Source organism: Rhinolophus hipposideros (assembly GCF_964194185.1).
Source record: "Rhinolophus hipposideros genome assembly, chromosome: 10".
Taxonomy (NCBI): Eukaryota; Metazoa; Chordata; class Mammalia; order Chiroptera; family Rhinolophidae; genus Rhinolophus; species Rhinolophus hipposideros.
In genome coordinates, this window is record NC_138056.1 from 12,811,296 (window position 1) to 12,831,504 (window position 20,209).

General features: G+C 40.7%; 1 protein-coding gene across 3 annotated transcripts; it reads left to right on the forward strand.

Moving 5' to 3' along the window:
• Positions 1 to 5,201: 5,201 nt before the first annotated feature.
• On the forward strand, positions 5,202 to 19,916 carry MTCH2 (mitochondrial carrier 2). 3 transcript variants are annotated; one of them, XM_081064898.1, is made up of 14 exons: positions 5,261 to 5,677; positions 5,919 to 6,109; positions 7,458 to 7,542; positions 7,697 to 7,803; positions 10,530 to 10,556; positions 10,754 to 10,816; positions 12,167 to 12,224; positions 12,925 to 12,976; positions 13,431 to 13,490; positions 14,816 to 14,909; positions 15,848 to 15,895; positions 16,614 to 16,681; positions 17,865 to 17,940; positions 19,707 to 19,916. In XM_081064898.1, exons 2-14 carry the CDS (start codon positions 6,026 to 6,028, stop codon positions 19,791 to 19,793), a joined length of 909 nt encoding a protein of 302 aa, XP_080921024.1. In that variant the 5' UTR covers positions 5,261 to 5,677; positions 5,919 to 6,025; the 3' UTR covers positions 19,794 to 19,916. The 3 variants fall into 3 exon arrangements, with proteins under 3 accessions (XP_080921023.1, XP_080921025.1, XP_080921024.1); XM_081064897.1 differs by lacking the exon at positions 5,919 to 6,109 and having other exon boundaries at positions 5,202 to 5,424; XM_081064899.1 differs by lacking the exons at positions 5,919 to 6,109; positions 10,530 to 10,556 and having other exon boundaries at positions 5,204 to 5,424.
• The last annotated feature ends 293 nt before the right edge of the window (positions 19,917 to 20,209 follow it).

Below are 20,209 nucleotides of genomic sequence, written 5' to 3' on the forward strand. Positions count from 1 at the left end.
CCATCCTTTGAGGGAGTCGGGGAGTTGAACTGGCAACCTTGTGGTTGAGAGCCCACTGGGTCATGTGGGAATTGAATCAGCAGCCTTTGGAATTAGGAGCATGGAGCTCCAACCGGCTGAGCCACTGGGCCGGCCCCCAAATGTGTTACTTTAAATAAATGTCTATTGTAATTTTTAAAAATGTATTGAATGAGAGGATGGATGGATGGATGGATGGATGGATGGATGGATGGATGGATGGATGGATGGATGAATTTGCTCTTCAAAACTTAGTTCAGTTTCTACTTCTTCTATGAAGCCCACTTAAATCTAAATCTGCTGTCAGAGATTTCTCCATTTCCTGCTTTCCCTATGCATTGGTGACACAATTCAGTCCTCAACAGTTTCATATATCAGACCTTTCTGTCCCTAAGTAGATTGCACATCCTGCAGGATCCATGTGGTATGAAATTCAGTTCCCAGCCCCATGATGGGAGTTGTATTTCTACCTATGTGATCTGGTGGAGTCACTAACCTTTCTGAAGTTGTCTTCTCATCTTTAAAATCAGAGATGATCCCTTGCCCGCCCACTTCACAAGACTGTTATGACAATCAAATGAGAGAACAATGTATGTGAAGAAGCACTGGAAGTGTGACCTGTTCTAAAAATATGAGGTGTTTTGCATTATAGTAAGTTCAGTAACTCTTGACTGATTGAAGAAGAGAGAACCAACATTTAGTGAAAACCTGCCAAGTTCTGAAAATGGCAACTGGACTTGGAGCTGAGTTGCGCCCTCCACAACTAGACTGAAGGACAATGACTTGGAGCTGATGGGCCCTGGAGAAACACACTGTTCCCCAATATTCCCCAATAAAATTTTTAAAAAACAGGTTGATTGTATAAAAAAACTAATTAGTACTTTGGAAGGTGATAAAGGCTAGGGAGAAAAATAAAGCAAGGAGGAGGAATAGGGAATGCCAGATTGCTGTTGAAACTTATTACAATGAAGCAGTGAAGGAGGAGTACTCACCCCAACTTCAGCCCAAACTGGTTAAATGACTCGCCCAAGGCTGTCAACTAGCAAGTGGCAGAATCAGAATTGGAAAATTGGGAAAAGTTACAGGATCTTCCACCTCTCTCCCAGGTCAGATTGCCTGTCAGCCCGGGAGTCTCTTAACTGGCAAAGCACTCATCTGTCCCTGGGCTTCCTTATTATTATTGACCTCTTGGCAGCTTTTGACATTACTGACCTGTAGTGGCACAACAGCCTAGACCACTGTCCCCCCGTGTCTTTCCTTAAGGAAAGAAGAGTCTGTGAGACTGTGCCTTTCTGGGACTCTGTTCCATCCTTGTGTTTACACCTTATGTCTCTCTGTCTGATCCCCAAAAGATGGTTTGCAGCCAAAGACGGGTAAGATATCTCACGGGAGATACAACCTAAGCCAGGCGGAACCGAGTGGGGACCCCCAATGAGCTGCCTTAGACAGGTATGGGAAGGGGCCTTGCCTCCCTTCCCCCTGCCTGGGAAAAGCTGTTGCCGGCTCTGGCTTTCCCCTTGCAGCTGTTTGTTAGAGAAATAATGAGGAGAACAAAGATCAGTTATCTCTAGGAGCTGTTCCTATATGAGCGACTTGACATTGAGAAGGTACATACCTTAGTTAAGATATCGCGGGACATTGTGCTTCGGCTGTTTAAAGATTAGAATAATTGGCTTGGGATGTTTCTATAACGTGATAAGTGAGTCTCACAGACCGTGCCAAAAAAAACCCAAAAAACACTGTTACTCCCTTACATACTCATCAATAAAAGCCTCCAGTCGGCTTTGTTCGGGGCTCCAGTCCTCTGAGACTGAGAGACCCCTGGCCTTCGGAGAGATTTAACTGCATTAAGCCTCTGTTTGTTTCTTTCTTAAAAATTTAACCCAAACCGCCCCTTCTCGCATCCTCACTGCCCGTGTTGCACTGGACATGACACTGACCATCCCTACTGTGGGGACAAAGCCCCAAAAAGCAGTTTCCAGGCTCTCGGCCTCACATAGAAAAGTGCTGGCTCAGGTAGTAAATGGCCATCAACTGTGATTGGATGGCCATCAGCTGTGGCTAGCTGGCTGTCAGCTGTAACCGTTGAGCCATTGGCCACTAATATAACTGCTGTGGCTATGCTAGCAGAAGGGAAATGGGGGCTAGCAAGAGCGGATTGCAGAGAGACGGATGTCACTGGTGAGAATATAGTGATATGATTCCCCTACTTATGGCTCCGTGGGTGTTCCTTTTTGGCCTCACCATGTCCTGGGTTCTTATGAGGGGAGCGGGAGCAGAGACCTCGCAGGCCGCCCCACACGACACCTACCTTTTCCAAATTTTTCACTTTGTTGACACTATGCTGTTCTAGTTCTGTTTCCCTTCTTAATTAGTTCTGCCCCTTTTCACTTATTCCTCTCACCACTTGAATATGAGTCACCAAATATAACCCATCTTCTGGTCACCATATTGAACTACGCATATATCAGGAAACATCATTCATTCACATCATAGGCTTTGTGAATGCACTTTTTGGAGTTGTACCGTGCACAGGTTGGGCAACTGTTTATAGTAACCCTGTAAGTTTTGCACTTCTCTTATCTATGCTACTGACTTCAGTTCCCTTTCCTCTGCAGATTCTTCCCCAGACTTGGTGGGCAGCTTCTGCCCTGCACCATTGGAGAATATGGTGGAGCAGCCTGCATCTCCCACAACCACCCACCCTCGCAAGAGGCTCTGTACCTCTCAGTGCCCACTGGCATTAGTGGGGCAGAGACAGTGAATATTTTGTTGGTACCACCAACACACAAATTCATGAATAAAGAGTCCCCTTGCTAAATGGTCTCTTTAGTTAGGTATCAGACATTTTCTGGTTAGACACTGTTGTTTAGATATCAATTGTATTGATGTCTAAAACTTTCTAGATTTAGTTAGAGTAACTTGTAAGTTTCTTATAACTCTAAAAGCTACAATTTGATATATTTTTGAGGGCCAGGATGAGTAGGCATATTATATCATTCAATCCTCACAACAAGAGTATGAAGTAGACATTACCATACTAATTAGTCTAAGATTCAAAGAAGTCCTGTGATTTGCCTAAAGTCACACCGTTAGTAACTGATAGAGGTGGAATTTGCACCAGGTCCATTGAACTCCGAAGACCATGATCCTCTACTCTATAAACTGCCTCCCCAAATGACCTAGCACTGTGCTGAGTACAAGACAATAGTAACTAAAATCAACTTTTGTACTTCAATAAACAGTTTTAAAAAAAACCTTATGTGCACAATTTTACTTAATGCTCAATTCTGAGAGGTAAGTATTAGTGTTATTCTTCGATTTAGATACAAAAACTGAAAACAAAAGAAGAGAAAATGCTTTCTGAATCACTGGGATAGAAAAGAAAGCCAGGATTCAAATGCAGGTCTTCTGGGTACTTCATTCTCTGTGCCATGCTCTAGGTGTTGTTTGATGCAGAACATGTGAGTTGGGGAGCAGCAGGGTAAGGACAATGCCTTTTTCTTTTTGCCTCCAATAGCCTGTTGTTGTCACACAGCAGCATGCCTGCCTGTCCCCTCGTACCTACCCCTAAAAAGAAAGAAGAGTCCGTGAGACTATTCCTTTCAGGGACATTGCTTCACCTTTATGCCATCTCTCTGTTTGGACCCAAAGGATGGCTGGCTAGCCAAGGACAGGTAAGATTCCTCAAGAAAGGAACAACCTAAGACAGGCACAGTCGTGTAGGGACCACCAGGAGAATTCACGGGGTTGATGGAGGTGGGCACAGCCCCCACATTCCCCCATCTAAGGAGAGCTTCTGTCTCTGTGGCTGTATTCCTTCCCACAGCCTGCTTGGGATGTGATAACATCAGTTCTCCATCTCAGTAAGTTTTCAACATAAAGGTTTTGTCCCCTGGGGAGGTACAAACAATAATTTTTTATACATCATTGGGACTTTCGACAGGCAAGGGTGATTGGTTTGAACCAGTTTTCTGGTATGGTGTATGGGACTCACAGACCGTCGTAAAAACAATGCTACTTCCTTGTATGTGCGTCAATAAAAGCAACAAGGTGGCCCAATTCAAGGCTCTCAGTCCTTTGAGGCTGTGAGACCCTTGGCCCCTGTTTCAAAATTTTCTTGATTTCTATTTCTTTCTTAACCCTTTGCCGCCCCTTCTCGTTCTCTCACTGCCAGTGTTGCGCTGGACGCGACAGCCTGTGGCCTCGTAGTTGGTGGTCACGGTGGGGACAGAGACCCAGAGAGCAGTTTCCAGGCTCTCGGCCTCACGTGGAAAGATGCTGGCTAGGGTAGTAGATGGCCATCAGCTGTGACTAGTTGGCCATCAGCTGTAACCAGGACCCGCCTCAACATACTCTGGAGAGAAAGAGCTTATAAAACCCCTATACCTCTAAATCTTGGAGAGCCACATCCGTTCTCTTTTGGAGTGTGCTCCCGAGGTGCATCAAGCTTTTGCTTTAACGAACCTTTCTCTCTGCAAAACTGTCTCGCCGTGTTGGTTTCCATCTTGAGAGGGGGAAAGACCCCTGCGCCAGTAACATCCCGATGGGCACTTAAGAATTTGTTCATTCACGAGCACCTAGCATGTGCCAGGTACTGAATATACAATGAAAGACGGCTGTCCTGGTTCCTGAACGCACAGAGCTTACGTTCTAGTGGACACAAACAGATAAAAATAAATTTCAGACAATGATGTGCGCTACAGGACGACGTGGTAAGAAATAAGGGGGAGATAAATTTATAGAGATCAGAGAAGGCATTTCTGACAAGTTAACATTAATTGCATGAATGCATGAATAGCAACCTGCTGATAGATTCATTATTCGCTATCAGATTTATCTAGTTTTTATTGGCCATTAGATTATGGTTCTAACACTGAATACCTTTTGGAGCTTATGATGCTGGTGCCCAAAAGGCAAGTGCAAGGGCGAAGCATAACATGAATCCTTTGAACTCGTTATATTCCTCTGACCTTGCCTTAGCTGTCAGGGTCACACCCCCATTGCCACGCCCATTCTCCTTCCGGGCGTTGCCGGCCTGCGCAAGCGCAAGAGAAACTGTCGTTCCTAGTGGAGGGCGCAGATCCCACTGCGAAACGCATGCGCCCCTGGCCCGTGGGCCCCGCCCCGCCCCCTGCCCAGGCTCGCGAGCGCCTGCCGTTTCTCAGGGCGGGGCGGTAGGCGGGGACTGGGCGGGGAGGCGCGCTGCGTGCGCGCGCGCCGCGGGCGGGCCAGTGAAGCCGGCGGCGCTGGCACGTGATCCGGGACCGGCTCGGTCGCTTAGTGGCTCTGTCTGTCTGTCCGTCCGCGGGTGCCATCATGGCGGACGCGGCCAGTCAGGTGCTCCTGGGCTCCGGTCTCACCATTCTGTCCCAGCCGCTCATGTACGTGAAGGTGCTCATCCAGGTATGAGTCGTCGCCGTTCCCTTCCCCTCCCGGCGCCCTGTTCGATCGCCGCTGCCCAAGGCGCCCGAGGAGCGGCTCCAGCCTCCCTGGGCCTTGGGTCTCCCGAGGTGCTGCCGCTCCTCTCCCCCGCAGGGACACCTGCCAGCCCCCGCCGCCCTTCCACGGCCCGTAGGCCTTCCCGAGGGCTCTCCTCTCCGCCGAGCCGTGAGGCCCGCTCCTTGCCGCGCAGCCAACTGCCGCCCTGCCCTGCCCGGTGACTCCTCTGAACTTTGTGTTTTCTTCCCTGCGGTTGATCTTGGCCGGTCGCCACCGAGGGCGTCCCAGCCCTCCCCGCTCGCCCCTCTGAAATTAGCCTTCACCTCGTCTCCCGCCCCACACGCAAACCATGAAATCTGTTGAAATTACACTATGAGGGGAGCCAATATAGTTTAAGCTCTTTTTTTTTTTTTTTTTTGTGCTACGGTTCGTGCTGCAATTCTGTTCCGAGATTTTAGCATCAGATACCCAGATAAACACAGGAGTTCATTCAGAAGCGATAATGAAGTGGTTGCCGAGTCAAATTTCCGAAGGATCCACAGAGCGCTCTCGACCCCAGTAGCCCATGTGGCTACTGACAGTGAAAAATCACATCGGTCTGAGCTGGAGATCAGTTCCGCTGAACGAGTTTTCAGCGAGTTTTCAGCATGTATGTTAGTTTCCGATCTGTGAAATAATGCTTCAGCGGTATTTTCTATTCCCGGCAAGGAGTCCAGGGTTTAGCTGATGGGGAACTATTAGATAGGGTTTTCGATTGCTTTCTAAATTTCCCTGTGATGGGCAGGTCATTCATTCCTTTTTTTAAACTTTTGAGAATTGACATAATTACGTCATGCAGTGAGCAGCTTTTAGAGTCCCTGTCCACACCATCTACCTTTCTGTCCGAAATGGCAAGACACTAGGGAGGGCTGCACTTCTTATTCTTGAGTTGATGCTAATCCACATTATGTGTTGCTGAGTTGACCCATGTGAATGCAGATTCTATATATAAAAGGCTATAGTAAGATAAGTTATTTGAGCCAAGAACAAAGCCCTTGATATGTACTATGATGTCTAACACAGAATTGGCACATTTGTAGCTATATAGTATCTGAGATGACAGCATTTTGCTGTAAAGCTGGTGTGAGCCCATTGCTTTTTTCCTGGAGGCAGGGTTTTCTAGTGACATGTAGAGCTCTTTAACCGTAAAAACTTGAATATCCTTAATCCCGATTACACAACATCTGTGTGTTGCCAAGTATCTCAGGGGTTTCAGTGAAATTCCCAAATATCGCGTGATAGTTGTATGGTAACACTTTCAGGGAGCTCAGTTAGGAGTTATTTAATTGAGCACGTTTAGAATTGCAGCAGTTGAGACTCAAAACCATGTCCTAGAGCGTTTTCATTCTCTCAAGTGTCCATTTAGTACTAAAAATCCTGAATATATTGTAGAAATAAAGTGATAATCATTAACTCTAAAATGCCTTCATTAGCTTGTTAATGACAGTGTGCTGTTTAACATAGCCTTAGCTTGTAATTACTTCCCAAATGAATTATCCAGCTATATCTGCATTTGCCTTTTTAGTGTTTTGTCAAGCTAACCAAATATGAAGTTGATGGCTTAATCTTCTCATTTTGTCCAAATATAAGAATGTGCTGAATTTTCTTTAGAAAATATTTTTGAGCCCCTTCAGTAAACTGTCGCTTTCCTAACACAAAAGTTCCCTTATTCTATTTTCAGGTTGACATTAGTCTATCTCAGCTACATGACTGACTTTGTAGAATTTGAACCAAAAGAAAACTTGGAGTTTATTGAAACCAGTCTTACCAATTAACAAAATAAAAAACTAACAAGGATGATGCTTCATCATTGCCTGGGAAAACATACTGCATTTTAACTTGTGTTCAAAATTAACTCATAACTTTGTTCTTAATTGAAGACCTTGTAACCAAGGCATTCGTAGGAATATTGCTTCTTAGTAATATTGCTTCGTATTGATATATTCATTTTTTGACAGGTTGGATATGAACCTCTTCCTCCAACAATAGGACGAAATATTTTTGGCCGACAAGTATGTCAGCTTCCCGGTCTCTTCTGTTATGGTAAGTGTCTTTGATTTATTTGGAATTGGATGACATCGAGGACCATGATAGGCAGGAGTTACTGAAAGAAGATATATAGAAAGCATGTTTCCTTGGAATTTCTGTGTAACTATTTCCTTCAACTGGAATTTAAATCTCTGACTTGTGTTCTTAGCTCAACATATTGCCAGCATCGATGGGAAGCGTGGGTTGTTCACAGGCTTAACTCCAAGACTGTGTTCAGGAGTCCTTGGGACTGTGGTCCATGGTAAAGTTTTACAGGTAAGAAGAAAATCAGTTCATCTTCCCATAGATATAAATTTGCTTTTGTGCAGTTCTACTTATGAAGAGCAATTTCAAAGATATATTTATAACCATGATCTTTCTTCCTCTTGAAAAACATTTACATGAAATACTCATTCTTAGTGCTTTCCACAAGGGGAATTTGTATAAGATGAAGTAATTGATTTTGATCTACACAACTTACTTCTTTCTGAAGTTATTTTCCTCATGTTTCTCGAGTTACCTCTAGTAAAAAGTTTTCTGTTACAAACTTATTTTTAAAAAAACAAGATAAACATTAAAGTCAGGATAGTTATTTGTGGGGAGAGGGGGAGGGCCATGCATGGGATTCTGGGGTAATTGAAATGGTTTTCCTTGACTTGGATTATGGCTATATGGATATTTGCTTTTTAGTTATTTATTACATTGTACATTCGTATTTTGTTCACTGTTTCTGTACCTGTGTTATATTTGCATAAATTTAAAAGTTTTCTTTTTAAACCTCACCAAGTGTACATCAACTGCAGGGTAGTGGTTACTTTTGGGAAGGGGAAAGAGATAAGAGTGGAATGGAACTTCAGCTATATCTGTGGCGTTTTATCTTAAGAAGGCAAGAGATCTTAAGCAAAAAGATCAAAGTAGTCCATCTGTTTAACCTTGATGGTGCGTAAATAGGTGAATTGTTTTCTTAATTTTCTGTATGTTTGAGCTGTTTCATAAAAGTTTTCAAAATATCGAAGTTACATTTCCTTCTTTCTGAGATCATTTTGTTTTGCCAGCTTCTTTTAACTTCAGATGCTAAAACTTACAATTTTAATGGTACTGATTTCTCGGTTCCATGGTGTAATGGTTAGCACTCTGGACTCTGATTTCTCAGTTGCACCAATTACAATGTGGGTCAAAGAGAATTGCCCCCCTGCTCCATTTATAAAGGTGTTATGAATACAAAGTGTGTACCATTTAGAAAAGTCCATGGGAAGGTTGTTCAGCATGAGTATGGTTGAGAATATAAAACTAATGGGTTTTGTCTAGTGCATTATTGTCTCCTCCTGACACAAAGAGTATGTTATTGTGCGGTAACTCAAAAAATGTAGCAGCTAACTGAATCTATGTAATACTTTGAACCTATATAATAGCAGATTGCTAAATTCCAAATGTTTACTAGCTGCTTATTTAAATAGTACTCAGTACAATCCTCCATGTACTTTTTTAGGCTGTAATGTTGCCCCAATTCTAATGTTTTATCATCTGATGAGCAAATCGTGATTTTGTTAAACAGTTTCATGATCTAACTGGCTTATATTTTAAATGTTTTTCACCCTTTAGTCATTTTGTTATTCTTTATATTATTCTTGTTGTCATGCCTGTGGACTGAATTTAGAAGCACCATTCCAGACAGCCCTGGAGCAGAGCGATGGGGTCTTTTTAGTGGATTGATTACTATTCTTTCTTTTCCAGCGGCACCCTACTCTGGGATCAGGGAAAGTGTTGCTGTGGCCTGAGTGAGATTTACATGTAGAAAGGCAGTTGTCATCTAGTCAAAGAGGTTTATGTACAGACTTAGAGCAAAAGTGAAATTACTGTTTGAAACCAAGTTCCTTTATGTAAAAGGAAAGTAAGACAAACTTGAGGTAACCAGATACTTTTTGAATGTGTTTCACATGTAGCCAAATGAATATAGTGGGGATTGGTACTACGCTTGGAATCAAAAGCAGCTTATATAGTCAGAGACAGACCAATTCAGGGTTGATAAAACTTTTATAAAAAAAGAGTTCCTTTATAAGAAAGAGTTCTATATAGCTAAGCAAGAATTAAATTGAAATCTGTTCAGAATAAAGTAGAAGAGAGAGGTAGAAAATTTTATTAGTGGAATAAAAAGCAAAGTCTAGAAATCAATGAGAATTTTTAAAGATGGCCTGAAAGTACTAGAATTAATTCTACCCAAAGATCTGTAATTTGACCCCAAAACCACCATTTTGTTTAATCTTGACCTTTGTTCTCTTGTCTCTGATCTTTAAAAACAATTGTTTTTACAAATGAAAGTGTTTTCTACTTTTTAAATCTGACTAGGAGCTTGTCTGATTCTTTTGTTTCATCTAACCCATCTTCTGTTTTTGGAATAGCCCACAAATAATATTTCCTCTTCCGATATAATCTGAGCTCTAATGGTATTCATGTTCCCTTTAGAAGACAAAAAAAAATCTCTCTTGCTTGTTTAGGAAATAGTTGGGTACAAAAGGCAAAGTGAGGCGATTTCAGCTATTGAGACTTAGCACCAATTCTCTGTTCTTTTATACAGTGAAGAAAAGAGTCTTGCCCTAGTTTGGTATTGGTCCTGCTTTTTCCATGAAAAAGCCATAAGGGTTTTTCCATAGCCTTAATCCTAGGCTATGTTGTTACTATTTTCTATTAAATGAGTATGTTCAGTAAATAATGTTCCTGGATTTTTGTTTTGTTTTCCTTTTCCTTCTTTTAGATGAGCGTTTCCAAGAGCATTTGCTTGTTCCTCCAGCTAATCAATATGTTAAACTTAGTAACAAGATCGTCTTAGAGATACTTATTTACAGTTGCTCCGTTAAAATTAGAAGTTAATTGGATATTTGCAGCAAAAAAAAAAAATCAACTATTTTACTTTCTACCAATAGAGTTTTCATTTTAGGTCCTCTCTGTGATGTTATGATGGCCCTAATCAGCCTTCCTTTTTTTCCCCCCTTATTCCTTTGCAGCACTACCAGGAGAGTGACAAGGTTGAGGTATGTTGGAGCTGCTTTGCGTGCATGGGCCCATTTCTCTTGCAAGTTGTTATTGCTCTTTGGTCCTCTTAAGGAGAAGGGACAAGCGGTCAGTTTCCCTTTCATCCCAGTGAGTGTTGGCGTACAGGGTGGCCTCCAGTTTGAACAGTTCTCTTTAAAACCATCAAGATATCTGTCTTCTTTCATTTGATTTCTAGGAATTAGGACCTGGAAATATACAGAAAGAAGTCTCATCTTCCTTCGACCGAGTTATCAAGGAGGTAAGAGATGAATGATGGCCTACACTGTTTCCCTGAAGCAGAGTGCGTGCAGTGCAGCAATGTGAAATCAGGACCATCAGGCCTGTACGTTCATTGTCTGTTCTGAATGAAATTAAACCTTCAATTTAATTTGGGCATTACTCCAGAGATAGCAAAAAAGAGAGAGAAAAAGCATTGTTTGCTGCTTAGAACAGATGCAATTCAAGGAAACCAATTTTGCCCACTCACTTCATCTTTAAAATGAAAGAGGCTTCCACTGAAAATCTTCTACTGGAGTTGAAAAACCTCTGGTACAAAGTGTTAAAACAGTGGTCAGGTCCTTTGTGCGATGGATATTATGTATCCAGAAATGCTTTGCGGCATTATTCTGACTTTGGAATGTTCCGCATTATTCTGACTTTGGAATGTTACTTGTCACCCATTTCCCACGCCCATATTCTGCCTCTGGAGTTTGTTTCATGCTTGACCTAATATTTATGGTTTTCAGACGACTCTTATTTCTTAGTCTTTTCCATTGTCTAATTGTCTTTAGTGACGTCATCATTTTTCAGTAAATGCTGCCATCTAAAATATATATTCCAAAACAAACCTTACTACAGGTTTCGATATCAGGTGAATCAAGTTGGTTTTCTATAAATTTTCATGAAGGGAGTTTATTTAAAAGTAGAGATACATGTATTAATATGCATTTTGTTTTTTCTTAACTGACTAAAGATCATGCTTAAATGCAAAAATGAATGATGGACCTGTTGGGTTTATAGCCTCCGTCCAAATACTGTAATTTAATTTTCTTTACTATCTTTTTACGGAATCCTGTAAAAAGAAAGATAAACTAGGATAAATATAGCAGCTCTAAGATACGTGGGGTTATGGGGTTGTGGTCAAAAAAACAAATCAAAGTTGTTCTGTTCTCCCTGAGATGTTGGTACACATGAAATGGAGCCTGACGTTTGTCTAGCACAGGTATCAGCCTCTGAAATCACACTCAATGAGAGAGCAACTTAATAATCTAAATCTAGGCCTAATAGTTTATTCCAGCTCCATTACTGTTTGCTGGTGACTCTCCCCGTTTCTTTGCTTTTGTTTTTATCTGTAAAGTTGAGAAGATAACAAATCTGCTTTGCAGAGACATTTTGAGAAGTAACTCTTAACAGAACACTGAAATCCATGAGTGAAAGGTATGATGGAATGACAGGGTTACATGGTATCACATGCAAGCTCCTCTGGCTGACTCCAGGGCAGGAGTGCTGTCCTCACTTTCTTGTTCCACAATAACCCCCCACATTACTTCTTACAGGAATTTGAGTGTCATTTATTTAGATTTCAGAAGTGTGTGTTGATTGTTTCTAGACAACACGAGAGATGATGGCTCGTTCTGCTGCTACCCTCATCACACATCCCTTCCATGGTATGTTCACAGTTAATAACTAAAATCTGATTTCTTTTTTTTTTAAAGATTTTATTGGGGTAGGGGAACAGGACTTTATTGGGGAACAGTGTGTACTTCCAGGACTTTTTCCAAGTCAAGTTGTTGTCCTTTCAATCTTAGTTGTGGAGGGCCAAGCTCAGTTCCAGGTCCAGTTGCTGTTGTTAGTTGCAGGGGGCGCAACCCACCATCCCTTGCAGGAGTCAAACCGGCAATCTTGTGGTTGAGAGGACACACTCCAACCAACCAAGCCATCCAGGAGCTCAGTGGCAGCTCAGCTCAAGGTGCCGTGTTCAATATTAGTTGCAGGGGGCGCAGCCCACCATCCCTTGCAGGACTCAAGGAATCGAACCGGCAACCTTGTGGTTGAGAGCCCACTGGCCCATGTGGGAATCGAACTGGCAGCCTTCAGAGTTAGGAGCAAGGAGCTCCAACCGCCTGAACCACCGGGCTGGCCCCTGAAATCTTATTTCTTATCCTGCCTGCTTAGATGGTTGACATGGGAGTTCATGACAGTGCCTTGCCTGCATGTTTTCTGTTTGCTTGCTTTTTTTGGCTTTTATCTAGTGTATCCAGATAATAGTGTGTTTAGGTGGGGGAAAAAAAATTTTTTTTCAAAGGGCTAGGGCTATCAAAATTTATCTCAGTGTAATTTTAAAAATCTTTTCTCTGTATTTTGTAGTGATCACTCTGAGATCTATGGTACAATTCATTGGCAGAGAGTCCAAGTATTGGTAAGTGTTTTTGTTTTCAAGTATTCAAGGAGATCTGTTGAAGCCAAAGTATTAGAATGATAGTGCTTTACGGTTTTATGATTCCTTAGAGTTTATAGAACACATTTATATATATTATATGATTTCATCTTATTATTTATATTATTTCATCTGCACAAAAACCAGTAAATAGAAGAAAATGGCCCAGGCAGGTTGAGGAGCCTACCTGGGATCTCAGAATAAGTTACAGAGCCACTGAAGCCAAAATTCACCCTGACTCTATGTGACTGCATCCTGTAATATCTCCACTTCTACATGCACATTCAATTGTCTTTGCCGAGGGGGCGTGGTAGGATGGGGGGCAAGGCATGTAAATTTTACCTTGTCAAAAGTGATCATTTTTTAAAAAACATTTATAAAAAATAGCTCCAAAATAATTTTTAATGTATTTTCCCTTTCTTTCTTCTGTACCTAGTGGACTTTCTGACTCCATAGTAACCATATATCGGGAGGAAGGCATACTTGGATTTTTTGCGTGAGTAAATTGTTGATTTGTGGGTGTGATTTTTGTGAGTAGAAGGCTTTAAGGAAAATAAGGACATGACTTTTTGTTTAATCCCTGGGGAAAATGGTCCTCTGGATTTACTTCATGTTACGCTCTATGGCTTGAATTCTCCTGTAAAGATCCCAGACTTTTGCTTCTGACATCTAAAACGTTTGAGAGGTGGATGGTTAACTCAGTGGTTAGAGCGTGGTGCTAATAACACCAAGGTTGCCGGTTCAATCCCCACATGGGCCCCTGTGAGCTGCGCCCTCCTTAAATAAAATAAAATAAAATAAAATAAAATAAAATAAAATAAAATAAAATAAAATAAAATAAAAATAAATAAAACATTTGAAATGAGAATTTTTGTTGTTGTTGTTTGTTTTTTTTTAAAATAAATTAATTCCAAGTTTCTGCCCTTACAGTAAGTTCCCAATTAAGGACAGTTGATAAAGTGAGGAAAATTAATTTTTGAAAAGGGAAAATTATCTAATAAGTAGCTTATTTATCTTTAGAGAATATATTCATTCAAGGCTGTATTCATTGCTTTGAATTTACTTTGGAAGAACTTAGACTACAACCCTCTTTTCTTTTTTAACAGTAAAAACTGCATTATTAAGTAAATGGTCCTTTTTCATTTTCAGAGTGTTTCCACATAATTGATTTCATTTGAGTATCATAAATACTTTGGGCAATAGGCAGAACAGCCATGATTGTTCTCATTTTAAAGATTTAAAAAACTGGATACTCTGGGAAGTTCATTTGCAGCCGGTCATATAGCTGATAGTGATGGAAGTGGCATTTGAACCCTGATCTTCAGTCTGTGGGGTAATGTTTTATCCCACTATTCCATGCTGCCTCACCTAGAGCACCCAGGCCCTCGAAACAATGGTTTTGGATGTCTCTCACTTATATCTGGGTTTGGGCAGATTTTTCTAATTTTGTAATTTTTCTCATCTCTTGCCCTGCCAAATTTGAACATCAAGTAGTTTAACAAAAACCATGTTTAAGTCTCTTCTTCAAAGTAGGCAAATTTTTGACCTCCCTGCTTATAGTTATTAATAGTAAGGTGAGCCATTGGCCATAGCTTAGAGGGATATAGCTGACCTGCATTTTAAAAGTAAGATTGAAAGTCATTCGAGATTAGTTTCAAGTCGAGTTATATCAACTAGAATGAACTAGTTCTGAGGACTGGGTTCTCGTAGTCGATGTCTTTTCAGTTCTTAGAATGTTTTGAATTCTCTGGTTCTTTGAGCAGTGTTCGTATTGAGTGGATTATCTTTTTACTAATGCCGTTTTTTAATTTCTTCTTGTAGGGGTCTTATTCCTCGCCTCCTAGGTGACATCATTTCTTTGTGGCTCTGTAACTCACTGGCCTACCTCGTTAATACCTATGCACTGGACAGTGGGGTAGGTTGTGACCTTGATGAGATGCTCTGATGCTGACCTGATTGTATTCACCTGGAAGCTAGGTTAGCTTTAAAGTAAGGTGGCAGTTTGCTATGTGCCAGACTCATTAGATAGCTGAACATCTGTCAGGTGTTCAGAGGCTAATGGGATGATCTGTACTGTTTACCAGAGAAAGATGCACCTAAAACGGTCCTAGGATGTGGCAGAGCAAGCCCAAAAGCTCTGTGCTGCAAGGAGACCACTTCTTTATTGATTCCTAATTGTGGGGGACACCATGAAGCAGGACAGTTTTATAGTGTATTCAGGGTGTTTTGTCTAATCTGAAGTGTTTAGGGGACTCCTGTTTTGGAATTTCTAAAAACCTCAGCCTGGAAAGATTTGGGAATCAGCCTTTCCTAGAAGTAATGTTTCCTCTGCCTCAGCGGTGTGGGCCTCTTTGTACACAGGCAGCCCCACAGCATCATAGGAAATAGAACACACCCAGAGGTAGGATTAAATCCATGTTGTAAGCTTCCTGAGTGTAAGAGACTGATATCCAGAGCATCTGATACATAGCTCGGTGTGTATAGAGATAGTGACTTGTCCCTCAGATAACTGTAAATGTAGTTTCCAGGGATTGTATTTCTAGGACATGGGAAAAGGTTACTGATCTCATTTTCTTTTGAAATCCTAAAGCTGTTAAACATTTGTTCCTGAGCCATTTTATAAATTCATCTACGATGAATTTGTTAATGTTGAATCAAGTTGATCATTTTGACCACTGCCTTTTTATGCTCATAATCAGTATTTTATGTTGCCATCCTCAAAATTAATTCTCAAGTTTTCAAAGAAACTCATAATTTAGAGATAGAAAATACTGATATGGTTGGGGACATTTAGCTGTTAATACCAGCTTAATTTTCTTACTCATTCTAATAAAGGTTTTGTTCCTGTTTTAGGTTTCTACCATGAGTGAAATGAAGAGTTATTCCCAAGCTGTCACAGGAGTGAGTTGGGGTTTTTTTGTTTTGTTTTTTAATCCTTCTAACCTTTTAGGAATTGTTTTGTTTTAAATTTGGTCTGTGTTATCACTGCTTTAAAGCAACCAGATGTCTCACAGGAAAGTCAGATTTGTTAATGTTTGTCAGAGGGAAGAGTAACCTGGAGTTTCTGCATCACAGTAGCAGTAATAACAAACTCACGTAGTTTGGTGCTGTTTTCAGAGGTGGGTTGTGGGCATTTCTCATCACAGCTCTGCCCCTGATTCTCAGGCCTGCTTCTCACTGCTGCCCGCTGAGCTGACAGTGGAGCACTTTACCCTCTTTAGTCATGTGGTCTCCCAGTGGTTGACTTCTGAAGTAGTTTCCATTCTTTGGAAGGATGTTCACGTTTTCTTATTTTCTTCACAGGTGATTTGAAATTGTGTTTAGTTGTATTTACTTTTTCTCTGAAATATTTTAGTTCAGTTTTATTTGAATGAGGACTCAATCACAGAATAAGAGGATTCTTTGGCCCTTTTGTTAAAATGTTAGATTAGTGGTGTATTAGGAGAAGGCAGCGTCTCCAGGCTCAAACATGTGTAATTTAGTCTTTCCTGGGATACTGAGAAAGCAAAACCAATGAGGAGTATTGACCACAGTGCCACTAGGACTTGAAGGGAGAGGAAAGAAGAGAATAAAGATTAGGAATGGCTAATAACTTAGCTGTCTTTTTCCCGTTTTACAGTTCTTTGCCAGTATGTTGACCTATCCCTTTGTGCTTGTCTCTAATCTTATGGCTGTCAACAACTGTGGGTAAGTGCTTTGCATTTTTTATCCTAGCAGTTGTCTTGACAGAGCAGTCCAGGTAGAAATTTGGGGAAGAAAAGTATGATTGATGCTATCATTAAATTTCCTAATTTTTTTCTCTGTGTGCCCCATGTACCAGCAGTGGCATCAATTTATATTATAAGTGGCCACCTCATATCTTTTTTGGAATACGGAAAAGCATAAATAGTATTTCTCAAGTACTTATAAGTAATAGGCACTTGGCCAGTACAAGTATGGATCCCATTCTGCAAAGAGCGGGGTAATTACCAAATTATTCTGTTTTCACATCTTCCCTTTATTTTACATCTTTGTCCTCTTTTTCTTGAAAGTTACAAAAGGTATGTCAGGGATTGGCTGACAGCCTATACCTGTTTTCCCTGGGGGCTTCATGGAGAAAGTGAGTTTTAAAGAAAGGAAAATAGGAAATTTGGTCCATGGAAAGTTTCAGGGTATTGGTTGGGAAGGGTGGCTTGGCGGTGTGGTAATGGACAGCATTGAGTTCCAGCTTCTAGATGCCAAGTAACCATACCAAGTTGGACAAAGGTTTTGCCTCTTGATTTAATTCAAAACTGTGCCAATACCTGATGCATTATTCCATTGGACATGTCATTGTTGTTTTCAAACAAGATCTCAAACAGAGAGCTGTGTGGAGTCTGAGCATGGTTATCGTATTTCATATCATGTTACATTGTTTGTTTTGCTATTTGTAGAGCAGCTGCCATCTTTTAGCCCAGAGCGTACTTGAAGGATGATTTAAATGTATTATTCCTTACAATTTTTTAGAGAGGAAGTGATTATGGTTTATACCTGAGTAAGAGAATGTAGTCACCACTGTTTATATCCATTGTTATATTTAGGTTTTTTTAAACACCACTTAGTTTTTAAATCCCCTTTCCCTGCTCTGTAATCATATAATTGCTGTGTTCTAGAATTTCATTTGTTCACAAATTAAAAACCTAGATGTTTTAGAAAATACGTAACTGATTGGAATTTCTGTTTATTTGTTGATTCAAAACCTATCTGTAAGGGAGGGAAATTCATTAGAACTAAAATTGCCTCTCAGGGAAACTTCTAGGTAGACGACTACTTTGACAAAGATTTATTGAACTCTTGAGAGAATGTCTTGTAAATATTAACTTGAAAGGCGAATCTTTTTTGTGTATTTCAGGCTTGCTGGTGGATGCCCTCCTTACTCCCCAGTATATACTTCTTGGCTAGATTGCTGGTGCATGCTGCAAAAAGAGGTACTTCTCTCTCATTGTCTCTCCCTCTCTCGTCCCCCAACCCCCACCCCTAGTGTATTTTATTTTGTTTTTGTTTGTTTTCTTAAATAATGTCTCTGGAATCCCAGGTTAATTCTTGTAGCTTACCATTTAGCTACCAATTAATGTGCCCTTTGCAATGTTGCATGTGTCATTCTGGCATAGTAGTAAAATGTGCTGCTTAGAATCACCAGGATCTAGAATTCCTAGATGTGATCCAGAAGCCATTTGAGTGACCCATTCAAATTACAAATAGGGTCTCAGTGGACAGTTATCTTGTTTGTTAAAATGATGACCTTGATTTCAGATTATTTTCTTCCAACCTCACCTTTTTGTAACTTCTCAGAATCCTTTTATTCAGGTGTTTTCCCACAGTACAGTAGAGAGGAAACTGAGAAATAAGTTGTTTATTTGTGACATTATTTGTCACAATGATGTTGATGGAGCTGATCTCTTCTAGAGTCTTATTAGTGGATGATTTTGTCTAGACTCCAATTTATTGTTTGTTATTGCTGTGAGGTATATAATCTGCAACCTAAATTCTCGATCAAGCTAGGCAAAACTTTATTAGGAACCAAATAATGGATGGCTGTGTGCCCAATATAACAAAGGGTCACTTAAAATAGCCATCAGTTTAAAGCCGTTTTTGAGGGAAGCACTTTTTGCAGGATTGTAGAAGAAAGTGTATGAAGAAGCTCTTTGTTGCACTATATGATAGCGCTGATGATACATATGAGAGAGGCCTTTGTTCGCCAAGCTCAGGCTTCGCCCGCCTGAGGTCCAGTGAAGTGCTGCTCTGGCTGCTTGCACTCGGAGTGCAAGCCCAGCAAGCCCCTCCGTGAATCCAGGCTAGAGCACATGAATGATTTCCAGCTTGAACGTCTGGGTTTCATTCCAACTTTACCACTCTATTTATTGGACAATCTACTGTTGTGGTCCCAATTTAAAAGGAAAGATGGCCCTTCTTTTCCTACTTTCTGACTAACTCTCTGCTATGGGAAGAGAGCAGATAGAAAATTACTGTAAGAGGGTATCCGACACCTTACCTAGGAAACAGTTGGTCCTTTCAGTGCCTAAGACAATGGCAAATCTTGGTTGGAAATTTGCTATATATCAGGCATTGTGCTAAGAGCTTTCCATGTATCAACTCATGTAATCCTCAAAATAACCGTATGAGATAGGTACCATTTTTTTTGTCATTCCACTTCACATATGAAGAAACTGGGACTTTGAACAGTTAAGTAACACCAATTATGTAACCCAGGGTTACCAGCTTGTACTAGGGAGAGTAGGCTCCATGTATAGGCTGTCTAACTTCAGAGTCTCCTAAGACAAGCTCACAACATTATTACTTTAATTGTAATAGTTTATAAATGTTCCCTAGAGACCTGGCTGTTCCATTTAAAAATAAATAAAAGCTGGCACTTAATGAGTGTTAAGGACTGTTCTCAGCACTTCACATATATGGACTCATTTGATAGCCCAGCCATCAAGTGGCAGAGCCAGAATCCAAACTGGGAATTTTGTCTACATAAGTAAGAAATTTTTGCCTTATCCTTGTGGCAAAATTGTAGTGAGTTCCACAAAGCTCAGCTTGAGTCAGAGTACAAATTGCTGCCCTATAATGGTAGTCCCAGCTTTGTCCTGGTCATTTCGTTATATCTGCCAGAAGCATGTCCAGTTGGATCTCTCTGCTGATCTTATCTTCACACTAGACTTTATTTGTGTTTATTTTATTTTTTTTCCAGGGAAATATGAGCCGAGGAAATAGCTTGTTTTTCCGGAAGGTCCCCTTTGGGAAGACTTATTGTTGTGACCTGAGAATGTTAATTTGAAGATGTGGGGCAGGGACAGTGACATTTCTATAGTCCCAGTGCACAGAATTATGGGAGAGAATGTTGATTTCTATACAGTGTGGCGCGCTTTTTTAATAATCATTTAATCTTGGGAAAAATGGAGGTATTTGGTGTCTGCCTTTTTTGTTCTTTTTCCCAGCACAACATAATTTACCTCTGACATTCCCCCTTTAGTTATTCTGAAATGGGACATTTTCACTCCAGACTCTATTTTACTTAAACAGAAAAAACAAGTTTCATTTTCCTAAGGTGGTCATGTGATTTGTCTTAATTTAAGGCTTTGTAAAATGAAGAGTACAGTCCCAAGAAGAAAGAGAAATAATTCTGTAAAATTTAAGAAAATTAGTAAGGCAAGCTACATGGGAGGTCATAAATGACCTTTTTTTAGAAGACCT

What these genes read in the sequence shown, in the direction of transcription:
- MTCH2 (XM_081064897.1), top strand. Translation starts at nt 5,338, where the DNA reads ATGGCGGACGCGGCCAGTCAGGTGCTCCTGGGCTCCGGTCTCACCATT. An exon ending in GGCAGAGAGTCCAAGTATTG is followed by an intron (nt 12,977 to 13,430) that starts GTAAGTGTTTTT and finishes TTCTGTACCTAG; the next exon opens with TGGACTTTCTGACTCCATAG. An exon ending in GGTGCATGCTGCAAAAAGAG is followed by an intron (nt 17,941 to 19,706) that starts GTACTTCTCTCT and finishes TTTTTTTTCCAG; the next exon opens with GGAAATATGAGCCGAGGAAA.